We start from the raw sequence: 26,845 nt of genomic DNA on the forward strand, positions 1-26,845 counted from the left end.
TCCATGGTGTAATAAAAAGCGTCTCTGGAGATCTTTTGTGCCTTGCTGTCACTCCAGCGCTTTCTCCTGACTTCCTGTCCTTCACTCCAGCCAGAAGACACCGGTAGAGAGTACTGACTCAATCCACTACAGTTATTTTCTATATAATATTTATTGTATGTTTTTACTTTTTTTATCTTGTACTTCGAGTCGATATCTGTGTATTTTATGTTTTCTGTTGTACTTTGTTATGTATTTAATTTTTTCTTGGGTATTAAAAAAGTACATCTAATCTATAAACTTTTTTCTACCCTGTAGCTACCTGCCCTCTTACTTCCCGAAAGCTTACAGATGCTGTGGAAACCAGAGACGCGCTTGAACTTTCAATCCGATTGGCTGGAAAGCAGCCACGCAGCCAGGTACTACGGAACGCCGTTTGGGTCAAACATCCTGGCTTTTTGACACGTAATGTTTAGATGTCATGTATATATTGGTCTTATTTATGATACAGGTGGCATTCCATGAATAAAAATAACATGCGTCAATACACCGCTAACGACTGCTGTGCGGATCTTTCAGTATGAACGAGTACATTGTATTACGTTGCATATGTTTGACCCTATCGGCATCCGCGTTGCTGCCTTTTGCCGCTTGCATTTACCTGAGTGTAAGTGTCAGCACCCGGAAGTTGTCGCGATGCCGCGCTAGAGCGCAGCTGCATAGCAACGCCTTGTTGTTTGGCTGCTGAGATTGACGGCCGGGTGCCGCAGTGACGCGCGCTGATTTTTTTTTTTTTAAACCTTCTTTACTTGTCGCACGTGGTGTGGGGGTGACTGGTGTGACTTATACGTCTCCAGACTTAGTTAGTTCCTGCAATCTGGCACTTTCTACACTTATTAGAATGTGTAGTTCTCTTTCCCGCGAGGCCTGTGATTCTCCATCGGGCTGGGGCGGTGCACACTGCGGGTGAGGTGGTTCCACGGCGCCGTGAGTAAATACTACCATGCGACTGGTCGGAAGGCGACTCCAGCACTGAACGGTGACTTTGAGAAATAAAAGGGTGTAAGGGCTGCGGCCCGCTTGTCAGATTGCTGCTGGTGTTGCTGCTGCTGAAGACGCCGAAGACGAGCCAGCCATGCTGCTTGCGGAGCAGGCGCAAAAGTGGTTCCCCACTCACGTTCAGGTGACAGTCCTTCAAGCCAGAGAGCTGCACGCCAAAGGCAAGAATGGCACCAATGACACTTACACCATCATTCAATTGGGCAAAGAGAAATACTCCACATCGGTGGCTGAGAAGACTTTGAACCCGGTATGGAAAGAAGAGGCGTCCTTTGAGCTGCCGGGGCTGCTGCTGGAGGGCAACCCAGAGAAATACGTCCTGCTCCTCGTAGTGATGCACAGGTCTCTGGTGGGGCTGGACAAGTTCCTCGGCCAGGTGTCAATTAACCTGAACGAAATCTTTGAAAACAAAGAAAGAAGGAAGACAGAGTAAGTTGCTCAGTTATAATTTTGCCCTTGTCCCATTTTAGTCATGGTTAATAATAATAATAAAAGGTCACCTCCCTCATCCCACATCTGCAGTGTGATTTTTGAGAAATGGCCATTATTATGTTTAGTGTGAAGCTACAATCCCTCTGGCCTTATTTTATTATTAAATTGTTACTGTATATAGCTCCTTTCACACTTGGCACCATCACAAGACACACCGAAGGGCACACATGATTGCAACAGAGTGACAACATCATTGAGTGCAAATAAAACCAAATTACACCCAGGTACAAGAATGCAGTATTGACTTAAAAAACAAAGATAAGATTAGTAAAAACACAAAAAAAAAAACAACAAAAAACTGACTTTTAAGAATAGAAAAACCAGTTTGGACAGAAAGAACTCAGTTCAACAGTGAAACTGTATTCCATTTTACTGAGTAATTCTGGGGGGAAACAGTAAGCAGGTTGTGATGGAGCCCCGATTTAAATGTTATGTTTGATGGTTTCATAGGGAAACAGCTACAAAACCACACAAACACTTGCTTTGAGTTTTGTAGTGAGGTTGTGGACCCTGGAGAAAGTTGGATTAGATTTGTCACCTTGGTGTTAACCGGATACACCAATTGCATGGGTATTCCACAGTTTCGTAACTTTCTTTTACTTAGTTTTCATATTAAAATGTTTAATAACGCTCCGTCTGTTATATTTTACTTAATCCTTTTTTTGTAAACTACAAACATTTATTTTGTCTTTCTGTCTCACCTAGATAATGTGTTTATGTTGGCGTCAGAGGGAACTGCATAAGCTGATGCTACGTACCATTCTTTTCCTCCCTGTTTAAAACGTTAGAACTGCATATTTCTGTAAACACTATTTTATTTTTAGTAAAAATATAAAAATGATATATGCCCCATCCAGGGATTGTTCCTACCTTGTGCCCTGTGCTTGCTAGCTTCAGCTTCCCTGTGACCCTACTTAAGTTTATTGGAAAACTGTGTTCAAAATACACCAATAATTAAGTTGTTTTCTGATTTTCTGAAGTTATTTATTCCATTACATGATCATGTGGAGTTTGAGCCCACAACCCTCGATAGGATACTGGTCCATCACAGGGCACAATCACTTAGGGTCTTTTTTTATTGATTTTATTAAAAGAAAGTAACATTCCATACAGTCAAGTCAATCTTATCAGATAGGTTCTGTTTAGAGGAGTCAGTCAATCATACAGTATCTGCACTCTGTTATGTTGTGGCAGGACACTGAGGGTCTTCATATGCCCACATAGGGAAAATGTACAGAAAATGCATAAATGGCATTAATATATTTTTTTATTACTAAAGAGACAAAGAAGTGCTAGAGAAAGTCCAGAGGAAAGTGACTAGGATTAGTCCAGGATTAAAAGGTATGAACTGTGAAGGGACATTGAAGGAGTTCAAGCAAATGGAAATGAATAGGTGACAAGACTGAAGTGTTTAAAATTATGAAAGGAATAAGTACAATTGATACTTTAAAATATATTTCTCAACAAGAGCACAGAGACATGATTGGAAACTTATTAAGGACAGATTTCACACAAATGTTAGAAAACTTTACTTCATGAAAAGAACCATAGACACATGGAATAAATAAACAAGAAATGAGGTGGAGAGCTACTAGGCTGAGTCCAAGATGGAGGAGAGATTTAAACTGCAGGAGTCAAACCTTTTCAGTTTAAGCAGTCAGAGATTAAGAGGTGACACGATTGAACTGTTTAAAATTATGAAAGGAATTAGTACAGCAGATCCCTGCAGTTACTTTCAAATAAGTTGTTCAACAAGAACACTTTGGACATGGTTAGGAATTTGTTAAGGGCAAATTTTACACAAAGGGGATCTTCACACAGAGAATCATAGACACCAAGTAGTGCGGTGGTGAGTAGGACATTAAGAATCTTCAGATCCCATATTGATGTTATTTTAGTCAATCCAGGTAAGCAGGATGGATGAGCTGGTTGGGCTGAATAGCCTGTTCTTGACCAAATTGTTCTAATGAAGCCATATTCTTGAGCTTGCTCTGCTAAACACTGTAGAACCATGTTGCCCTTGCGGAATACTGCATTATTGTAAAATGGTTATCCTGGTTTAACCAGAGGTAACAAAACAGTCCAATATTGTTATACAAATTACTGGTATATATTTTAAAACAGTAATGCATGTCCAGTAATGCATTGCTAACATTTTTGAAGACAAAATAAAAAAAATGCTGTTGTATTTATTATGAGTAATAAAAGTTAAAGTTTTACTTTCTATAAAGTTGTTTAACCTGGCTTGTTAACAGATATTGTAACTTTTTTTTTTTTTTTTTAATTTCCAAATGCAGTTTCACCATAGCGTTGTTTCTCTGACTCATTTAACATACTGAGAAGTCAGAAAAGCATGTGACTTGAGTGTGATGCTGCCAGGATTTATTTTTTTCAGTAGCTTCAGTGCTTTGTCACAAGACTTACTTTTGTCAGTCTTTTAAAATTGTTCCCCTTGGTTATTTTTGCAGAAACTTACAATTCATATTACTGAATTTAAGCATTGTGTCATAACTCTCAATCCATTTCATGCTGTAAACAATTAATGAAAACACATTGATTTATATTTTTCCTTATCTAATTTTTCTTCAGTATGGGGGGTATATGGGAACTGGAATACGTATATGGACTTTTATGAAAGCCACCTTCCCTAGAGTGGTATGCCTTTGACTGTGGCAATCATTCTTGAACAGTTTGGGTTTGCAGAGAATGTCCAGTATTTTTAAATATGAACAGCTTTCTCAGCACTGAGTAAAATGTTATTTTTCATATAGTGGCGTGTTTTGTTTTTGGCTTAAAATGTTTATAATGCCGGTGGTATGCCTTAGTAACTTAGGTATATAAGAAAAAAACTTTCTTGGGCATCACTGCTAATCACAGTTTGTGCCAGTCTTGTGGAGTAGCTGATAAAAAGAATAATTGAGTGACTCACCAATATAGAGTTGTTAAAAGTATCAAAATATTGATGAGCATCGATTGTAACATTTTAAAAAATGTTTCAATACCCATTTTTCATGGTATTGATTCTAAATACTGCATTATGAATGCACCTCATGTTCGTTCTTGCTTTTAACAGTTGAGTCTCGTAGGCTTTCAGTGGGCATGGCTGGAATGGCAGCCCCATTTCTTATAGAATCTAATTTCTAAATTACAGAAGCATTAATCATTATGAACCTGTAAAGTGTAGGGCCGTGATATTTGTTATCTTTGTACAGGTTAAAACATTTTTTGTAGTCAGCTAAATGTTTAATGCTTTAAAACAGGGCAGTGCAGTTATTTTTACTTGCAGGCCAGTGTTATTCTGCACTTTCAATTGGGGGGAGGCAACACTCTGTCACTCCCTTGATTTTTAAACCCTATGCCGCAAATTGTGGTGTCTTAGTGCGTGACTTTATTGTTTGCAATTTAGTAATTCTCTTTCATCACATTTACTTTATAATGTAAGGCATTTTATCTTTTCAGTGCTGAGTTTCATAAACTGTGATGCTACTCCTCTGTAACAGTGTATGGCAAAAATGGAATGGCAGGATGGTGGCTAAAGTGAGCGTGAATGCCTTTGATCAACAGGTTTCTCAGGGTGGTACTACTTCTGTGCTGTGTGTGTTTGTGTTTCATTCACAGATGTGTTAAAGTTTTTTTTGTGCCCCATCATATTTCCTTACGAGTTCCACACAATAACTTGATGAGTAATTCTAGGTGTATTTTTGTTAGTTGGGGTATAAGCAGAACATTATGTTTGTATTAATGTTTCAGTTGTATTAGATTCGCCAAATCAAATTGCGTGCAACCGACCTTTTTATGGACATTATGTATTTCCCCATTATCTTACTATATTTTTTATTGGTGCTACAAAGTATACTTTAAGTGCAATAAAATGAATAACTGTGTCTTGAATATAGAATTGTGATATTTACTTTGCAAAAAGTCTAGCCCAGTTACATTAGAAGTTTGAGAAATGACAAGAGACAATTCTGTCCATCATGAAGGTTTGGTTAGCTAATAGCTACATTGTCCCAATATATCAACCCAATACTCTTTAGACATTGTCAAGGTTTTTCCTTCAACTATGCAACACTGTAGTTTGTTTGAGATTATTTCTACTCATTCTGTTAAGAACCTTGTTTATGTATTTATGTTTAATCAAAGAGTTCTGCTGGTGTGATAAGGATGGATAGGATGAAGAATGAAGACTTTAAAGGGTCAGCTCAGGTTGGACGGTCTAGAGACAAAGTTAGAGAGGCGAGATTGCGTTGGGTTGGACATGTTCAGAGGAGAGATGCTGAGTATATTGGGAGAAGGGTGCTAAGGATAGAGTTGCCAGGGAAGAGGAAAAGAGGAAGACATAAGAGAAGGTTTATGGATGTGGTGAGAGAAGACATGAAGGTGATGGGTGTGACAGAGCAAGATGCAGAGGACATGAAGAGATGGAACAAGATGGTCCGCTGTGATAACCCCTAACGGGAGCAGCCGAAAGAAGAAGAAGTTCTGATGGATCAATTTCTGTCAATAGCATTTGAGCTGTGAAGCCCTGGAGTATGTCCCCATGTAGCCTTCTGTGCTTTGGACTAAATAGGGTTGATTCTCTCAGGACAAACATACACTTGGTTACTGAGATGCACTTGTTTGCTCTTATCTGCCCAGATTCCTTTGCTGCTGTGTGTTTTGATCAGAACTGATGTACTGGCAAGCACTGCTGCCTCACAGGTAAAGGGTCCCAAGTTCATATTCCACACCGGTTGTTTTCCAGGTGATGTTTACACATTCACCTTGTGTCAATGTGGGTTTTTTTCTTCACATCCTGACTCATTTCAGATTGGCTCTATGATGGTTTGGACATCACAGCAGCCATGCTTGCATCAGCATAGTACATTTATTAGAACATTTGAACAATCTAAACAAGAACAGGCCATTCAGCCCAGCAAAACAGCTCACCAGTCCTGTCCACTTATTTCATCTAAACAAACATCAAGTCGAGTTTTGAAACTCCCTAAAGTCCTCCTGTATACCACACTACTTGGCCACTTATTTCAGGTGCCTGTGGTTCTCTGTGTGAAGAAAAACATGTGAAAAATTTACCCTGAATGAGTTTCCAACTGTGTCCCCGTGTTCTTGATGAACTCATTTTAATGTCACAGTCTCGATCCACTAGACTAATTCACGTCATAATTTTAAACACTTCAGTCAGGTCACCTCTTAATCTTCTTAAGGCTCAGCTCTTTTAATCTTTCCTCCTAACTCATCCCCTGTAGCCCTGGACTCAGCCTAGTTGCTCTTCTATGACCTTTTCTAGTGCTGCTGTGTCGTTTTTGTACCCTGGAGATCAAAACTGCACCCATTACTCCAGATGAGGCTGCACCAGTGTGTTATAAAGCTTGAGCAGAACCTCCTTGGACTTGTACTCCACACATCAAGGCGCTATATAACCTGACATTCTGGCAAATGATGCCAAGGAAAAGTTGTTTAGATCTTCTTGAACCCCCCATACCCCAATAACACAAAATCAGGAGTCTTGAGCCACCCCGGCTCACCCTTTCAGATAATTTTAGTCTGAATAGCATTGCTTAGAAGTATTTGTTTTCCGGTAATGAAAATTAAACGATCTATTTGAATACATTTTTGTTTATTTTGGTGTCATGTTAATTGGAGAGGCAAGTAAAAAGTTTACTGCACATGTGACAGTATTACTACTACATAATGAGAGCTCCCTGCAATTGTCTGGCCAAGGTTGGGTCCTGCTTTTGTGCCTGATGCAGCCAGAATAGACTTTTCCCCCCAACATACCCGGCTACTCTAAATTAGATGGTGTTACAAAAAGGGACTCCAGACATCGCAAGAAGGTTTGGGGCAGCCACACATATATATTGTAATCCAGGCTGCAAAAGTGTAGTTTGTCAGAATAGCACAGGGTAGTTTACACTACTGAGTCCAAAACAGAACTGATGACCAGAGGAAAGGGAGCAGCTTTTATGGAGAGTTGACCGGAAGTGATGTTGCCCTCAGGGTGGGGACTGGAAGTGATGTCACCCTTGGGGTGGGGACTGCAAGTGTTGTCACCCTCGGGGCAGGGACCGGAAGTGTCTTCTTCTGGGCTTCGGCACCTGGTGGGATTTCCCGGGAACGGTCTGTAGGGAACTGAGAAAGAGAGTCAGTGCACCCCTCCGCCCCCTGCTCGAATAAGTTGTTACGATTATATAAGCCCTTCAGCTGCCTCCCAGTCGCACATGTGTGACAATGGTATTTGAGAATGTTAATGTCTTGTTTTGTCTTCACACATACCAAACCAATTTTTAGTGTGTCATTTTTTTTGTTTACTTTGACAAAAAAATTAAATAACATGCAGCAATCGTGTTAAAAAATGAGTTCCTTTACTGCTTCTGTATCTATTCAGAAGGTAAGTTGAACCAATTGCTGCTAATCAAGTCTACCACCACTAATTTATGTAACATTTAAGTGTTTGATTAAAACTTTACACTATGGGTGCTAAACAAATGATCTGTTAAGATCTATTTAGGGATGCCAATTTGAGCAATGACTGTGGATTTGAAGAACTGGAACGCTTGTGCTATTCTCCTGACCTAGCCCTGTGTGACTATTGCTTCTTGTTCAGTCCAAAGGCCTTTCTCACCGGGATGCACTGTGCCAATATTGAAGACATTAATTGAGGTACTGAAGACAGAGAAAATGTTTTATAGGAGTTGTATAGAAAACATCATGAATGATGCAACAAGAATATTTGTACTGGAGGTTCCATTATAAAACTGTCTTGTTTGGTTTTACTGGCTTTCCTTTTATCAGGTCTGGGACAAAATGTTTTGATCATTCCTCATATTACCCATCTAATCTATTGTCTGGCCTGGGTTTATCATTTGAATACTGAGTTGTCACAGGGCAAGAGGTCTTCCAGATTGTGATTTACCTGTACTGCTTTGCCACACAGAAACAGCCATTATTTCATATTACTCTTCTCATATGAGGAATGGCTCATTAAAAAAAAATTAAAGTCTAAAGACTTCTGCAGAGTGAGAGCTTCTCTTATGTTCTACTTTGCTGATAGGACCGAAAGTAGCTATCAGTTGTGTATTTTTTTATGATTGAGTGGCCTTAGTGAAAGTTATCTGTAAGTTCTTAAGCAGAATCGTTCATTATTTGTGTGATCTAATCTCCACTTGGCCAAGCCCTCCATTGCAAATGTGTCACCCGGAGTGGACCAAGTTCTTCCTGGAAAAGCAAGCAGTTAAATCATTTGGAGGAATGACTGCATCCCAGTGGATCAGTAGATTATGGTGAATATAAATGAAGGGCAACATGCTTCTTTGAAAAAGGAACATATGATGACTGCATAGCATGTCTTTGTTTCTCTCAGCTGAAGCCTTCTCTAGGTTACCCTTGCAACGTTGGATTGCTGGTGTGTTTTGTTGAAATCCCATTTGAAGGTTGGTGTCTGATTTGAATGCAGGCATGATCCAAATATTTGCTTCTGAACAGAAAAGGAAGAGACAAGTTAAACTTCCGGAATCAGATCCATCCCCTTGCTGTGTTCTCAGTAGTTTTGGAGTAGAGGCAGAGTCGGGATTATTGATGCAATGTAACATTGCTATGTTATATTGGGCTGGCTGTCTGTCTTGCATACAGTGCTGTTGAGATAAGGTCTTACTGTGAAAACTGACAATAGATGGTACTAAGCAAGTTAATATGTAGTATTTTAATGATTTCTGTGTTATTGTGATATTTCCTTCTGCTTACTCTTTATCTATTTTCTTCAGGGGTAAGTGTACTCATCAAGTTCGTTGCCAGGTTGGTCTACTGTCGCACCTTAAGATTAACACACACATATATAGATATACGCATACACACAGATCCTAACCACAAACATACCGTATTGAAGACATATACACACGCATATTATTCCCTAGCACTTTAACCCACAAAAGCACATTATGAATAACAGTCTGTTTTCCCTAGTACTCCAAGAGATTTACTTATCATAGGCACGAACAATGTGCGATGTCTTAGCTATATCTCAGACCTAAATGTTACCTTTGGTCTCCAAGAATATATTCAAACATACAAAGGCTCAACATCCCTGGCTATAGGACATTTATCAACCAGTGAATGTCTTACTTTAACACACTGTTCATTACTGGACACAGCTCATCATCCGCAGCTCGATAAACCTTACAGCTTGGATCATATGGAACTTCCTCACTTCTCCAGGTGCTCTTAAAAAATTACCTTATTATTTCAATCACTCTAGATATGAAGACAAAGTATAGAAAATTAAAAGCAATATGGTACTTTATTAAAGAGCAATAAAACCAGTAGATTAAAGCAAAAAAGAAAAGGTGGATAGCAAAGTCTGGACATATATAGTCTTTAGACAAAGCTTATGAAAAGTTAAAGATGTCAAAGATGTCAAAGATCAATGTCCCAGGACTACATTGATCTAGCAATCGAAGTTGTTCATGAGATGCTTTGCTGACGATTGGATGGAAACGGCCGCATGTTACTGGCGCCCCTTACAGATGTCGCTCTTTTGTTGTTGCTGTTTTCCTCTTCTTCTTCTGATGTCGCTCTCAGATCAGGCATTTGTATATACTTCTTGATACTGATATCAAATCATCCATAATATAAATTTTAAATTATTCATGTCACATAATCCCCATGTCAGGTATCCCATAGTAGGATATTGCAATGTCCAAAATACATGTATTTTGTCTAAAATATTGCCTAATAAACCATTTCCAGAAACTTTTCTCAGGAACCAGAGTGTTCAGGTGAGAGTGAGCTTTTCAGTTGAACACCCAACATTAATGACAGCAGTGTACTCATCTGTGAATCGGCTTTGTAGGTTTGATAAGGCTCTGTGCCGCAAGCAACATGGCACGGTGGCCAAGACCATTTGTAGGATGAGATGGGACATGTTATTCAGATAGAGATTCACTTCTGGATAATGTGCAAAAACTATGGGACTCGTTGGAGTTGCAGTCTCTTATGCTTCACTTTTGACTTCTAGTTACATCTAGGCCCCAGTGAGTATACACTTTTCTGTGGACCATTGTGATATTACCTTTTTATTAGGTTGGTATGACTTTTAAATAATCCTCATGGTATATCTCTGTTATTTTTATTTTTCCATGCTATAAACTTGCTAATACTGCTTGTTGACATGTGTTTATGTTTTGCCATTGTTTCTCTTAGTAACCCACCCTCTTTACTGTTTAGAAGCACTATCCCTTGGGTCTAATGTTTTAACTCTGAAGGCAGCTATGAGTGAACCATGACTATTGTAAAAATAAAAACATTAACATTTCTTTTTATTGCTTTTTTTAACTTTGTTAATCTGGTAGAGCTTAAGCAATCATGTTTCAGAAGAGTTTCTATAATGTTTTAGTAGGAAAGCACCAATGTTTGGCTGATTCAGGGGCAGCGGCAAAGGATTAACTTTCAACTGTTGTTCTCCTCTCCCACATCCCAAGTAATTTTTCTTTGTTGAAAAAAATGGTTTAAGTATTATCATCAGCAATTACACAAGTTACCATCTTTGCCAAAACAGAAATGGGTACAAATTGAAAGATTTAATTTAATAACACAAGACTGTCAAATTTTCTAATCCATTTCAGTAGTAAGTACTAGGGTGTTGTACCGTGTTAGCTATCAGCCAAGATGCCTGGAGAAGGGGCTTGTGTTGCCTGTAAACCTTTGTTCTACTGGCTATCTGAAAAGATTACAATATGCAGTGTTTCCCAACCTTGGTCCTGGGGGCACACTGTGGCTGCAGGTTTTTGTTCCAACCAGCTTCTGTTTTTAATTGGTATCCTGGGCTAATTAAGTGAGCTGTTATTTGCCAGTTTGTGTGTTTTGGGAACAATATTGAAATTAGAAAACTAAGTTTGGTAATATATACAATAATACATATATATATATATATATATATATATATATATATATATATATATATATATATATATATATATATATATATATACTGTATATTATAATATAATTGTGGCGCAGTGGTAGCGCTGCTGCCTCGCTGTTAGGAGACCTGGGTTCGCTTCCCGGGTCCTCCCTGCGTGGAGTTTGCATGTTCTCCCCGTGTCTGCGTGGGTTTCATCCGGGCGCTCTGGTTTCCTCCCACAGTCCAAAGACATACAGGTTAGGTGAATGGGCGATTCTAACTTGGCCCTAGTGTGTGTTTGTGTGTGTCCTGAGGTGGGTTGCCACCCTGCCCAGGATTGGTTCCTGCCTTGTGCCCTGTGTTGGCTGGGATTGGCTCCAGCAGAACATCCCGTGACCCTGTGTTCGGATTCAGCGGGTTGGAAAATGGATATATATATAATATATATTTATTAAAATGTACCAAGCAGTTATATGGGAATAATGTATTTTTTTTCTTTTTAACAATATTTTCATCTTGATTTTTTTTCATTCTACTTTTCTAGGTGTTCTAATTGTTTAATTGATCCATTATTTACTAATTAGTGGGCCTGATGCTAAAGTAGTTGAAGCCTTTGATTGTTCAAAGTTGTTTGCTAGCGTTTCTGCTCTGATAATTTTTAATTGTCATTAATAAGATACAATGAAGGGGAAAAACTGCACAGAGAAAGGGCAAAATATAATGAAATCAACAAAAGAGAGTTAAGCATTTAAATCCATAGCAAAAGCAGAAATATTTTTAAATGTCATATAAATGTAAAAATCATGCTGCTGTGTTTTTTCTAAATGTAGAATAAAAGAAAAATAATACCAGCTAATTAAATGAGATCAGTGCTATCAGGTGTTGTCACTGATTAGGAATCTTGTTGGAACAAAAACCTGCAGCCACAGTGGGTCCCCAGGACCGAGGTTGAGAAACAATGTAATAGAAGGTGTCATTTTGCTTGACTTCTCACTAGTCCATTTCAGAATGATTAAAAGCAGTAATTGGCCGATTTAGAATAGCTGATTAACTTAAAACACACAGTTCTGACATGTCTTTGGAAGACTTAAGTACCCAGAGAAAAACCCAAGCAGAAATAGGCAGAGCTTGAAAAGTATATCCTTACACTGTTCACGCAAGGGATTCAAACCCAGGATACTGGAACCATGAGGCAACACCAGTAACTCTGCTACGGTAGTAGTACTCCGCTCTCGTGCTACCTCACTTTTTTCTCCTCCCTCTTGGGTTTTTCTCTTGAATTACAAAAGGTTAGTTTATCTGACATAGTGCTCTATGTATTGTTGGTTACTCCCTTGTGTCTGATGCTCCTGGGATAGGATCTAGCACCCAAGTTTGATTAAGTGGATTTAGACATGGCTGGGTTGTTGAACAAACCTTATTATATACTGTAAATGTCTCCTTTCAGATTATTAGTAATCAGGAGTAAAGCTAATTCAGTCTAAATAGTACTCCGTCATAATAACATGCAGGCACTTTTATTATATTAAACTGTCTTCACCAGCATCTTCAGACAGTGTTCAGTGTACAAAACTTGTAATGACCATCCAAATTGTTAACCTGTCATTTTGCTATTGCAAAGTTTAAGTCCTGATTAAAAAAAAAATAATAATAATAAAAAAAGAAGAAAATTTTCATTAAGTGTGAAAAATTGAGCCAAGGGCTTTTCTTGTTAGGTGTAACAGACTAACAGGGTGGCAATTTATTGCATACATGGTTTCCATATTAATCTTTAGTCTATTAAAAACGGAAATGCTAAATTACATAATATTGTAGGATTTAATTACAGCGGTTAATACATTACAGAAAATTATTTTTTTTCTTAACTCCATTAATATAATAAAATCTTTTTGTAGTGTAATTCGAAATTTGTATTGCCCACCCTAGGCAGTAGGGTGTATGCACACTCTCTTCCACATTCTGTGTCAGCCAGCTTCTTCACTTCTGCGCTGATATCAAAACAGACTGGCTATGGCGTTTTTCACCCATTTGCTTCAAGATGTGTCCAGACTTAATGGTAAATGATGTAAGTCGCATCACTCAAACATTGTGCCAAACGTCACAAGCTAAAAAGGAGAAGAGCTTCAAACTGTGTGTTTCAAGCAACATCCATAATTATGAAGGTAAGATCCGAACGTAATAAAAACTTTTGTCTACTATTAACGTACATGATACAAATATGTGATTACATTAGGCATCTTTAAAAAAAAAAAAAAAAATTTCAATAATTAGTCTTTAAACTTTATTCAGGGACAGATGAATATGTATGTAAGCTTAATATATAACTTGAGTGTGCTGAACATCTGTAAAAAAGCGAATGTCTCTGTGTGATCAAGCAAAACGGTGAATGCCAAACCACTGCTTCATTGTAAGGGTCTCAAATTGTTTCCTTAGCAGGAGGATCTCCTCTCTGAGAGACATGTTTTCATCAAGCTCTAGATCGACAACTGCTGGATCTGGAGCCAAAGCATAGTTGTGATCCTTGAGGATTTTATCATCCTCCTCCTTGCCCGGTGTATCATTCTCCATTAGTTGCTTTCTCCTCTCCCTAAGCCCTGGTCTTGAAAGTGGAATGGAGAAATTGTTCCACTCAAACTACACATGGACTGCTCCCTTCTTCAAAAGTCACCACCCTGTCTCATGAAAATCCTCTTTTTTAAAATGCCAGCTATAGACTCTGGTATAGGGATTAACTGTAAAGCTCTGTCTCTGGATAGCAACGATCCATTTAGTTTGGGTTTCCGCATCAGAGAGAAATGTATGAAAACTAAGTATCTTGTTGTACTTACTGGAAGCTCGACATAAGTATACAGAACAATGTTCAGCTGCAAAGCTATCTGCACACTGAAACTTAAACTTCTTTTCCTTGGAGATTCTCGGCACTAAACAAAAATCGCAACTGCAGTACTGACAACAGAAGTGACTGAGCTGGACGAGATTTCACAAGATGTACGTCAGCACTACCGTGTGCATATAGCCTGTACTTTGGTATATTACACAAAAGGAGGCAGAATGATTAGAGACAACGGACTAGACCATGGAGGAAGGACTACCATTTTAATAATGTACTACTTCTTTCTTACCAAAAGTTATACTGTGTGATACACAGCAACAAATAATAAACAGAGTACAAATCTTTAAAAAGCTGTAGTACTAGGGTGTTGTACCGTGTTAGCCATTATGAATGTAGAGAAAAGCCAAGCAAAATGACACCTTTTATTGGCTAACTAAAAAGATTACAATATGCAAGCTTTCGAGGCAACTCAGGCCCCTTCTTCAGGCAAGATGTAATCTTTAAAAAGCTGCAAATATATCAAATGTTCTTATGCTGTTTATGAAGAAGACACAACACGGGTTTGTAACTAAAAGACATTTTCCAGTTAAGCTAACAAGACTATTGTTATGTAAACAACAATTTCAAATTCGTCTTTATCTGAAAATTATTGAAACTGAAAAAGCTGAGGCACTTAAAACAAGCTTGCGGTCCATACTCAGATGGTATGCGTTTTAATTAAAGGACGAAATAAAAAGGTCTGAATTCTTAAAGTAGCTTTTTTTGCCATTTGCTTAATTGCACAGGATGACTTATACAATTCCCTTTTCTCAGTTTATTACTCCACTTTCTTTAAAACCTTGACTTAAAAAAAATAAAAAAAACCTAGCTCAATTACTGTAATACTTTGCGTAAAGGAGCACTACAACTAAATTACCATAAAGCCTAGAAAAGCAGGGGATGAAAAGATCGGTTTTTGCGATCTCCAAATTTATGGATCACCACTTGAGTCTTTTTTTAGTGAAAATCAGCTGATTTAGATTGGCGGCTGATCGATCGTAGCCTCGCCACTTATAGTCTTGTTTCATGCTCAGTAGCTGTGGACTCATGCTGTTCTTGGAAGCCATCTATATCACTTACACTACAGGTAACAAACCTGATCAGAGTTTACTACCAAGCTCTATATAAATGTAAAGAATTATTATAATTTTAAGGTGAAAATGGCAATTGTGGATTGCATTTACGTCCTGTCTTGAACAGTAGTGTATGTGTCCGATCACCAAATATAAAGGGTTGGGGTATTTAATGGATCCCTTCTTGCTGACAGCTTATTGTTGGTTTTGGTTTGCATCATGAGAAGAATGTAGTAATGGGTGTGTGTAAAAAAAATACATGCCATGATAACATACTGTATATAATGGGAGTTCAATTAATAATGACAATATCCAATATTAGCGGCCTAGCTTCTTTCTGAATATTTCATGGTGGCTCAGTGGTAGCGCTGCTGCTTCGCAGTTAGGAGACCTGGGTTTGCTTCCCGGGTCCTCCCTGCGTGAAGTTTACATGTTCTCCCCGTGCCTGTGTGGGTTCCCTCCGGGAGCTCTGGTTTCCTCCCACAGTCCAAAGACATGCAGGTTAGGTGCATTGGCGATTCTAAATTGTCCCTGGTGGATGCTTGGGGTGTGTGTGTGTGTGTGTGTCCAGCGGTGGGCTGGCGCCCTGCCCGGGATTTGTTCCCTGCCTTGCGCCCTGCTCCAGCAGACTCCCGTGACCCTGTAGTTAGGATATAGCAGGTTGAATAATGGATGGATTTTCTTTCCACTATTTACGTTCAAGTTGTGTTTTAAAACCCACTTTTTTAGTGAGGTATTTTGGATTGCCTATGCATAAGGTGTTTTTTTTTATCTCTAAGTGACACTTGAGTGTCTGCATTACTGATGCTGATTTTACTCTGCTAGTTATTAGGTCTTATCAAACTGCCTCTATAAGCTTTTAGTTCATTTTTACTTTTGGTAGGCTCTTCCTAGTGTTTATCTCTCTTTGCTCTATCATGTGATTTACTAATCCTGTGTTGCACTTTATCTTGTTGCTTTGATTTGTAATGTAGTGTGCTTTATGGTAGAGTGCTGTGCAAAAGATGATGTATACAATCGTTTAAATCCTTAAGTCATACATGTGTGAGGTGAGTGTGCATTGAGTTGTCAAGATTGGAAGTCATTTTAACCCTTATTTAATCTTAAATAAATTATGAAAACCAGCTTTAAGGTATGTGAAGTTCACCTCTCACTATTAACCTTATTATCTCCCCCTTTAGATTTGCAAGTTTTGTGTTTATACTGTTTAAAGCTGTTAAGCCAAGGACACATTACATAACTTCTGGTCTGAGGGGATATCATACTTGATGACTGCACCTGCTGATCTTGTCACTTTAGTACAATAGATTACATGACTAGAAATCTTGGGGGATGACAGATCCAACAACTCCATGACAACCTTCCGGTACAGTTTCACATCAATATGGCAGATTGTTCCCTTTTCTTGACCGCCAATAATATGCTGCATGACAGACCTGATGCTGTCTGAGTGCTTACCAGGTACTGCAGGTTTAGTTGCAATCTTGGCCTTTATTTCCTTTTTTCATTCTGTCATTATATGTAAAACACAAGACATCAGACAGACAAGCCTCTTTTTTTGTTTGCGAGGTCCAAGACATCCATGTTTCTTATTCATCATAGCTGAATTCTATGCACTCGCTCTTTCACACATAGTGCCCATCCATAAGAATTAAGATAAAATCAGAACTGTTTGATTTTATCTGAGTGTGTCACATACTGGTTGTACTGAGCTGCTATATATGTTAGACTATACAACTGGAAGTCATGGGAGCATGCCGTGACCCCCAAAGATTATGTAAATTAAGTCTGTGACTGGAAATTGTTTGGAAGGTCATGTAGTTTGACAATACTTTGTTATATTTGAAGTCATTCTGTTGTGGAATTCAAGCAGGTTTGACAATTTTGGCTATTTAAAGCAGTTTTTTTTTACTTGTTTGATTAGTTAAGATGATAGTATTTATTATTTTTTTGGTTTAACAAGTTTTCACTTGCCTAGTTCCCCAACATAATGATGCTATAAACTGAGCTGCTGCTTATCAAAGCCCTCACTGGACAATCAGCTCAACCATACTGCTAAGACAAAAAGGCACTATTCTGAAATAATTTCGTACCACTTTGTATTTAATCTGAAACATATTTTTTTGACTTCTCTAGTGCATTCAAATGCTAGACAGCCCAAACTGCTGAGGAGCTCCTTCTAATTCATGTTAATGTGTTGTGGATATTGGACTACTTAACTGGTAGACCATAGTTTGTGCATTCTATGAACTATTGGTCATGAATAACTCTTGGGTTCTACAGGGAGCTGTTCTGACTCCCTTCCTGTTTACTTTATACACCCCAGACTTTAGATATAGTGCTATATCATGTCACCTGAATGTAGTGAGAAGTCAAGCAAAATGACACATTTTATTGGCTAACTAAAAAGATTACAATATGCAAGCTCTCGAGGCAACTCGGGCCCCTTCTTCAGGCAAGATGTAATTATATTAATCATCAAAAAAAAAAACGCGCCATACACATGTGGTGAAAGTTAAAGGATATGAAAGTAGGAAAATTAGAAAATATATAAAAAGAAAGTAAAGATCACGGTAGCGCAAACAAACAAACTGCCTCATTTAACTATGCACCAGTCTAACTTTGGTTTTGCACAATAATTACTACACTATTGCACCTTAACACTTAATTCTACTTTATTCACATAATTGTACTTATTTAGTATGTTCTACTATACTGTTACCTTTCAATCTATGACTTTTTGTTAATCTAACTGATATTCTTCTAACTTTGCACAGTTTTTGATAAGCGGATCAAGATGCATTTCACTGCGTGTTGTCCCGTATAACTATGCATGTGACAGATAAAGAATCTTGAGAATTTCAAAAATGGAGTTTACACATGCATTTATTGGTTACTTTGTTCATGTATATATATTTATCTGTCTGCTTATTTAAAAAGCTACATTTACCCCAGGAGTCAAAAACGCTCTGTCTAGCCCTTGTACAAAAACCTAGACAAAGCTGGAGTATCACCTTGGTAACCCCATGTACTTTTGGAACTGTGAGAGGAAAATAGCACGACTTTACAGACAGGAGTCCAATGCAGAACTCTACTTACTTTTTTACTTTGTAAAAAAAAAAAAAATATTAACTGCTGATGATGTCGATTGTTTTGTCTGTGCTGAAATTCCAAACAGAGAAATCTATCCTGACCTCATTAAAAAGATTCAGCATATTGGGACTTGCAAGATTACAAATATTGTTTTTACAGAAGTTTTGAAATAAAAGTGAAACTAATGAAATAGCAACAATTCAAAGAAAAAAAAATCTTAAAAGTGTGTACCCGTAAAACCAAACATGGGGGTTGGCGAGCGAAACGAGCAGGGGGCGAAGCCCCCTAGTATCTTAAAAGACAATGAGCAATGTGCAATAAACTGTGCCAGTGACTAACATCCTGTACTGTAAAATTATGTGTGTAATTCTCATCACTTTACACTTTGAAAATTCCTGTGCTTTAATAATTTACTTACAAATAATTCTTGTTATATGTATATTTGTGTACCCTATCTATCTATCTATCTATCTATCTATCTATCTATCTATCTATCTATCTATCTATCTATCTATCTATCTATCTATCTATCTATCTATCTATCTATCTATCTATCTATCTATCTATCTATCTATCTATCTATCTAATATTGTCTTTAATATGTATCTGTCCATCTGTTATATAATATAGTATCTATCCATCTATTATATAGTATAGTATCTATCCATCTATTATATATATTTTAAAAGGTTGTTGTTACTTAACCTCTTATACATTAAGGAGTTTTTGTCATTATTGTGCCTAAATTATATGCCTAAAAACAAACAGCTCTTACTCTGCTAGTATAATAAAGGAGCTGCAGATTGCTTAAGAGTAGTGACTACAACAGTTAAGATTTTAAAAGAAAGAATTTATATGATTAAAAACCAATACTAAGTAAACACAAAAAATTGGTGCTTTTGGAATTTCTCTTCAAAATACTGTATTTTACAATATATAACCAAGATATTTTATGATGAACAACCCTAGAATCGATTTTATTTTGTGTCCCAATTTGCCAGCTGTCATTGTACCAAGTTTAAATGTCATATCCCATTGCTTTGCAAAGTTATACTGTTTGGCACAAGGTGTCCTTCTGTTTAGAAACCTAGTGTCCATTTTTGGAAACATTTAGCCTCTTGTGTCTAATCAGTCTCTCAAGACAAGTATTGCAGTAGCATTATATTTTTTGTAATTTTTTTTTTTTTTTTTTTTTTTACAAAAAAAATATATTTGTATGTATACTCTGAAGCAACAAGTAAACAATATGTAACTGTGTATGTATAATTATGTTGTCATCCAAACCTTTACTTTCAAAATTATAAATCCGTGAAACAGGAAGCTTACATATAGTACACTAGATTGGGGGTTTGTGCTATAATTCACCCATCATCTGTTGCAGTTGCAGTACTGAAGTTCAGTGTGTTTTTATTTGTTTATATTGTTGATGTTGCTTTTTGCTTGAAATTCACATCTGGAATAAACTATTTCATAAATGCCTCTTCCAGTCCAGGGGATGAGGTGGGGTGGGGGGTGACAAGCCTTTCCTGGCAGCCCTGTGCACGGGGTCCAGGAAACATCCAGCCCTGAGTACAGAGCTAGTTATATAGACATACAGTATACACCTGCACCAGTGTTTTTCTCCCACTTTTGAGTCACAGGTGACAGTAACTGAGTTGTGAACACATGAGACTTGTTCATAGGAATCTGCCACCGCCACCAAAGGGATCAACAGAGCTGTGCAAGTTTTATTTTTTTTTTCTCTCTCTATTCTGTTTCTAATCATAGTGCATTCTGTTTCTGACTTCTAATGGGGAAGGTTCAGGGACAAACTAGAAGAAAAATGGGGTAAAAATATCACAAGGTGTATTCGATCCCTTGGAATGATGGGAAATTATACCATGAATAAACAACTACTTGAAATTCCTTTTGTTTTTTGTTCAGTTCTCATGTGCTCACAAAATGAGCGGCATGGTACACTGACATTCGATCAGAGGGGAGGGGATCTTGACATGAAACTTTGAGAGGTACAACTACAGCGTAAGAGTACTCACAGGTATGCTAACAACCACTGCCTGTACTCTTAAGTTGAAATTGAAAAAGAACTGCACAATAAAGTGTAATTGGGAGATTGTGCAGCGGACAGAGTCTGGATGTGTTAATTGAGCCCATGATGCTTGAAATGTAAAAGTACATGCTGCAATGTTTCAGAGTTATACTAAAAGCATAAGTGTAGCATGAAGTCCTTCATCAAATACGTCATTCTCAATAAAGTCAAAACTTTGACCAGAATCTGACTTAAGCTTTGTAATGATGCATAACGATGAGCTGTCGTAGAAACCATTTGTTTCCAGTCTTTTATGCACAGCTTTTACGTGTAATATAAATGAATAGTCATAAACAATTATACATCATTAAAATGGGCTGAATTCTATCTAAATAATGGTAATGAGCCTGTCATTGTTGTGGCTTGAAGTAGGTGAGATCTTTGATAAAACCAGAATCCATCAGTTGTAAGGTGCTGCTCACCACAGGGTATATATGTGCGCATTGCATATTTTAATTAAGAAAGAGAACGGACAACATGGAAACTTATTATTTATTTGAAAGAAGACATCATTGGGTATTGAAAAATACCATTTTTGCTTTTGATTTGGTTTACAGTAATACACACAAACAACTTTGAAATGTAGTTGAGTCCTGCTGGTGGCACACATCGTGTGGAAGTGACTATTTGGCCTAGTTCATTAACAAGTCTGTGCCCTGATATTTAAAACAGCCATAGATGTGCGTGTGTTAAATTAAAGGTTACCATTTTAGTACTGTGCAAAATATTATTAAAAATTACAGGTTATTTCACGTCTTCATAACAACAACATCATATATAGCACATTTTCATACAAGCAATGTAGCTCAAAGTGATTTACAAGATGACAAAGAGAAAGTTACATGAAAAGAAAAGCAAAAAAGATTAGGCAGTAATATTAAAGAATAAGTAACAAAAAAAGGGTAAGGTCAGATGGCCAGGAGAACAGAAAAAAAAAAAAAAAAAGTCCAGTTAAGCTGGCGAAAAAAACTAAATCTGTATGGTTTCCAAGGCCAAAACGACTGCCCAGACCCCACTGGGCATTCTATCTAACATAAATGTTCTTAAATCAGTCCTCTTTGTTTTCATGCTTCACATGATAGGATTTGATGAAAATGGTCTTGTGGACAGCTGAGATACCCACCTTCATTCCATCAGTGCTGGGCAGGGTTTTAACAACTGCAGTCTTTAGACAGTGAGGGAAGACGCCCATATTTAATGATGAGTTCACTATTAATAAGGACATCAGATTCTTCTTTGAAAAATTCTGTTGTTACTGGGTCAAGGACACAGGTGGAGATTTTCAGTTAAGAAATTATTCTACATAGTTTAGGTTGATCTATTTCAGTGAAAGAATTTAACTCGCTTGAAAGGGCATGCTGAGATTCAGTCAGATTAACTTTTGGGGCTTGTACTGTATTATTTCTAATATCATTTATTTTGTGTTTAGAAAATATTGAAAAAGCCTCACAGCTTTCACAAGTAGATTTTAGGAGGCATTCCATTGAGTGAGCTGGGTTTAAAAGATGGTCAATAGTTGAGAATAAAATTCTTGGATTACCAGCATTATCATTTATAATTTTAGAGAAATAGGACTGCCTCTCAAGGTGGACTGCGCTATTGTATTTAGTTCAGTTTTTCTCCAGTTACACTCAGTTCTCCTTAAATCAGATACTCTTTGGGCCTTCCATAGTGCTGGACGATTTCTTAACACTAGAATTCCTGAAGCCTACGAAAAAACTTGTAATCCCGGCCCACCTTAAATCTGTTCGCATCTCTCAACGTCTTTTGTGTTGTAAATGTGTCGATAAGCACAAGCAGCAAGCAGCCTGCTATCCCATCCCCCCACCAGTGTAGAAAGTGCAAAAAGCTCTCCCAGCTCAAGCCTTGATTATCTGGGAGTGAGGTAATGAGATGTATAGGGTAAATAATATATTGTTATTTGGAACACATGCATTTCATGTGTGTTCCATGTCTACAAAGATCTATGTAAGTGCAGGATGACAGGAAATACATGAAATGTTGAACACATACCTAAAAGACAAACCTTTTTCATGTTTTCATACTAACAACAAAATTTTGAAAGGAAGTGTATAATGTGTGAAGACTGAAGTCCAAATATCAAGTAAGCACTTTCACAAAAGGTACAACTATAACAAAACAAGCACACTTTTATTCAAGAATAATAAACGAAAAAGAAATCGGGTTAGTGTACTTCGTTGACACGACTGCTTTGATAGTACAGTGGTAAGAACTGCTGACTCATAATTTAAGGTCGTGGGTTCGATCCTGACCGCTTCCCTGAATTAACGTTTTGAGTGGCGAGCTGCTCTTATTGTTACTATTATATAATAAAAACATACATTTGATTTGAGTCTGTAATAGCTGCTGTAAATGTATGGTACTTGTAAAGGTTAGCATTTTTTTTATTCAGTTTTATTCTCAGTTGTGTTAACGCTCGCCCCTCATCTGACACTGCTGTTTTCAAATAAAGACATACTATAACAGAGGTGAACTCAGATGAGTATGAGGGTTCTGACAGTCTGTCTGCCCCACACCTGTCCTTCACCGAAACAGCATGGCTTACAGAGCTCGCCAACGTATCGTGCAAAGTCCTATTTGTGATTATGTTTTGTGTTGGTCTTTATATAAAAACATTTATATGTTACTTATATCAAAGCCAGATTGGATGTTATTTACCTTGATTTATTTACTTCCTACAGCATAAAGTCACAAGTAGATTGCAGGGCTTCCTCTGATCGACACGGGCATGCTCACAAAGAACATGTGTACTAAAGTGACTTTAGCTGCAGGTGGAAGCTCCTGTCACACCCAACGCAACTGTGTTTGATCTTATTTAGGAAAAGATCCCAGTAGCCCCACAGGACAAAGACTTTCCGAGACTAAGGTCATAAAGCTTATGAAACTGTTTCTGGACCATGGCAGAACCGTAACAACAGTTGCGTGGTGTAATGAGCAATCCATATTTGCATACTTTGTTGCATTTTTACAAGGAACCGCTTTCTAGACTTCACGTAGTGTTATATAATTATCATTAGAAATAACTAGAGGGCTTTGCCCCCTTCTCGCTTTGCTCGCCAACCCCTTCCCCTCCCCACCAGCGCTATGCACCATTGTGAAGAGGGGGGTTGAACGCAACCCAAGGAGACATGGCCACTGCTCCGAAACCCCTCTTCAATGGTGATGCAATGGGAAACAAATACAATTTTTTTTTTTTTTTTTTTTTAAACCTTTTCTTTGCTTGATGAGCTGCTGGCTTGCTACTGCCATGCCGCATGATCTGCATTTCGCTCACCTTCTCCCCCAAACATCCTCAAACACTATGAGATCACTTTTCGCTGTTCCGTTATTTCACCGAGTAATATTTTCCGTTTGTTTGTGCTAATGCGATCTTTACTGTCATTTTTTTGAGACTTTTGAATTTTCCTACTTCCATTATCTCTAACCTTCCTTCCAAAGGTTGTAAGTATGACGTGACTTGTCTATCTACGGGACGTGAAAGGTGTCTCTCTGTCATCAAAAGATCTCTCTTCCAAAGATCACGTCTCGTCGCCAGGAAAAAAGTCTTGTCGCAAGATTTTTTTTTATAATAGAGATAAATAATGTGTGACTGCCATAACTTTCCATTAACCTACACAATAATCATGAGTAACATTGATACCACTGATCTGAACATAGCTTTATAGGTTGCTGACTACATTCAGTTTTAAATGATGCCACACAAACCATCATAGAAAAGGGCTTCACATTGGCAGAAATGGACATCCTCACAATGGTTGATAAAAATCAAAGAGCTATTTGTTATGCAGGCCTGTTCCTAGTCTCTCCGCTCAAATATTTACCAAAAGAGTTTGGTGATTAAGAAGGCTGTTGACAGTTCCAGAGTCTCATTCTTCCTCATCTGTGTGCATGTGTGTGCATGTGTGTGTGTGTGTGTGTGTGTGTGTGTGTATTTTAGTGCTACTGCATTTATAATTTTCGAGGCAGTTAAAAGCATCATTGTTTTTAATATTTTTATTATTGTCTTTCTTATATATTTTTATTATTACTTTGTTACTGTTAAGTAGATTACTGGCTTGTTGTTGAAGAGATCCTAGTCTGTGTAAAGTGACTTTTTTTGGGCTGTTTTTTTCTTGCCCTGCATATAAGCATTTTGAAAAAGAAGGGCTTGCTTTTATACAGTTTATGGCTGACACACACATATACATGCTGTTCACATACTGCCATTAGCTTTTTGCAAATGTTTCACTTTTGACACTCTTACAACACGAAAAGAGAGAGAGAGAGAAAAAAATAGTTTGGCAGCATTTGAGTGCCATTTGGATGAGGGAAAAAATCTTCATCCCGCTGTGAGCAATTCATTTTATTTAGATCTCGCTGTCATTGAAACAGTGAATGTTTTATCTAGAATAACATTTTAGAAGGCTCTTGCTGTGAGCAGGAAAAAAAAAAACCTGTTAAATATTATGAATCCTGTCTTCATCTGAGTTACGGGCAGCTTGTGTGTCACTTACTGAAGGTTTTTAATTCACGTGCTGTTTGTAATTTATGTCTGTAAAACAATAAATAAATAAAGGGCTGATTCACCAATTTTTTTTTTCTCACCTAGTTTTCTAGTTGAGAGGGACTGGTGCTCCACAAAACAAATTTTCTTTTAAATATTTAATGGCCTGAAATATGAAGGAGGAGAATAATTTTAGAGGTCTTTATTTCATATCCTCCATTACTTTTGCCATAATGCGTCATCTTGAGTTACTTCATAATTTAATTAAATTTGCTTTGTCAAATGCTTCATGGTGTCATTCATTATTATATTAAACTAGCCAACCCGCGGCGTAGCATACGCCGCATAATTATGTATTGATGGGTGAACACTTCCTGAAAGACACAGTTGTCCAGATGGGGTTGGTTTTGAGGATACGACTGTAGGTGAATGAAAAGCTGGAACTCTGGAGAGGGCAACATACAATACAGCGTTTTACACGCTGCATACAGCGATTCACATCGAAGCATAGACACTGCTAAGACCATGGGATTCCCCTTGCAAATTGTTTTACACGCTGCATACAGCGATTCACATCCGCGACAAATATGATTCTTCTTAGATGGTCCTGTCACGTCCACCCTCGCTCTCGAAGCATACACACTGCCTGGTCATGTGCCTGCTTGCAAGAGCAACTAACAGAGACCAGCCCACCAACTGTAAGACCATGGGATACCCCTCGCAAACAGTTTTACACGCCACATACAGCAATTCACATCCGCGACAAACATGCTTTTTCTTATGGGGTTGGTTTGAGGATACGACTGTAAGAGAACTCTGGAGAGAGCGACATACAATTGTCCGTAACTGAAAACTGGAGGGCCGCCGCTGCGCCCCCACCTCCCAGAGCGAGGGACGGGGCTGGACGGCAGTCGCGAGCGGAGGGCGGAACGGGGTGTGATGGGAAGGACGTCCAGTGAGGATGATGTATTGATGGGTGAACAGTAATCTCTTAGTCATCGTTCAGTACGCACTGCCTGCTCATGTGCCCGCCCCTAACTCCTCACCTGAATTGCTTTCGTCTGTGTACAGTCCACATGCACTTGTGAGTCACGTTGACTATTCATTTTCCAAACACCGCCCCAGTCGGTTTCGCATCTGCTACAGTCCACATGCACCTCTGAGCCACATTGACTTTTCATTGTTCTTTTTGTCTGGGCTGGGTGAGGTTTCCCATGTTGAATCTAATTAAGCCAAAGGCTCCACACCTGGTGGTGCCCTTCCGTCAATTCCTTTAAGTTTCAGCTCTGCAACCATACTCCCCCCGGAACCCAAATGCTTTGGTTGCCCGGCGGATCATGGGAATAATGCCGTCAGATCGCCAGTCGGCATCGTTTATGGTCGGAACTACGATGGTATGTGATCGTCTTCGAACCTCAGACTTTCGTTCTTGATTAATGAAAACATTCTTGGCAAATGCTTTCGCTCTTGCGCAAATTGTTGGTGGGCGGGGCTCTGACATGCGTGTGCCATGGTCAGCTGCTTAGTGAATTGTTGGTGGCGGGGCTCTGTGAGTTGGCGTGCGTGGCTCCATTGTGTGTATCACACGGTCTGTCTTGCGTGCTGCTTCTTGCGTGCCCTGGTCGACAAACAAACTGGTTTACACGCTGCAAACAGCGTTTCACATCCACGACAAACATGCTGGCTGCCCGGCGGGTCATGGGAATGATGCTGCTGGATCGCCAGTCGGCATCGTTTATGGTCGGAATTACGACGGTATGTGATCGTCTTCGAACCTTTGACTTTTGTTCTT

The 26,845-nt window shown here is 38.4% G+C and overlaps 1 protein-coding gene across 1 annotated transcript in view; it reads left to right on the forward strand.

Moving 5' to 3' along the window:
• Nucleotides 1–460: 460 nt before the first annotated feature.
• The window catches only part of LOC114647323 (rab11 family-interacting protein 2), a 156,803-nt gene continuing 130,418 nt past the window's right edge, over nucleotides 461–26,845 (forward strand). The window contains exon 1 of the mRNA XM_028796011.2: nucleotides 461–1,467. Within this exon, the coding sequence (XP_028651844.1) occupies nucleotides 1,115–1,467 (353 nt within the window). The 5' untranslated portion in view covers nucleotides 461–1,114. The remainder of the gene's footprint in view (nucleotides 1,468–26,845) is intronic.

Source organism: Erpetoichthys calabaricus, chromosome 2 (genome assembly GCF_900747795.2).
Source record: "Erpetoichthys calabaricus chromosome 2, fErpCal1.3, whole genome shotgun sequence".
Taxonomy (NCBI): Eukaryota; Metazoa; Chordata; class Cladistia; order Polypteriformes; family Polypteridae; genus Erpetoichthys; species Erpetoichthys calabaricus.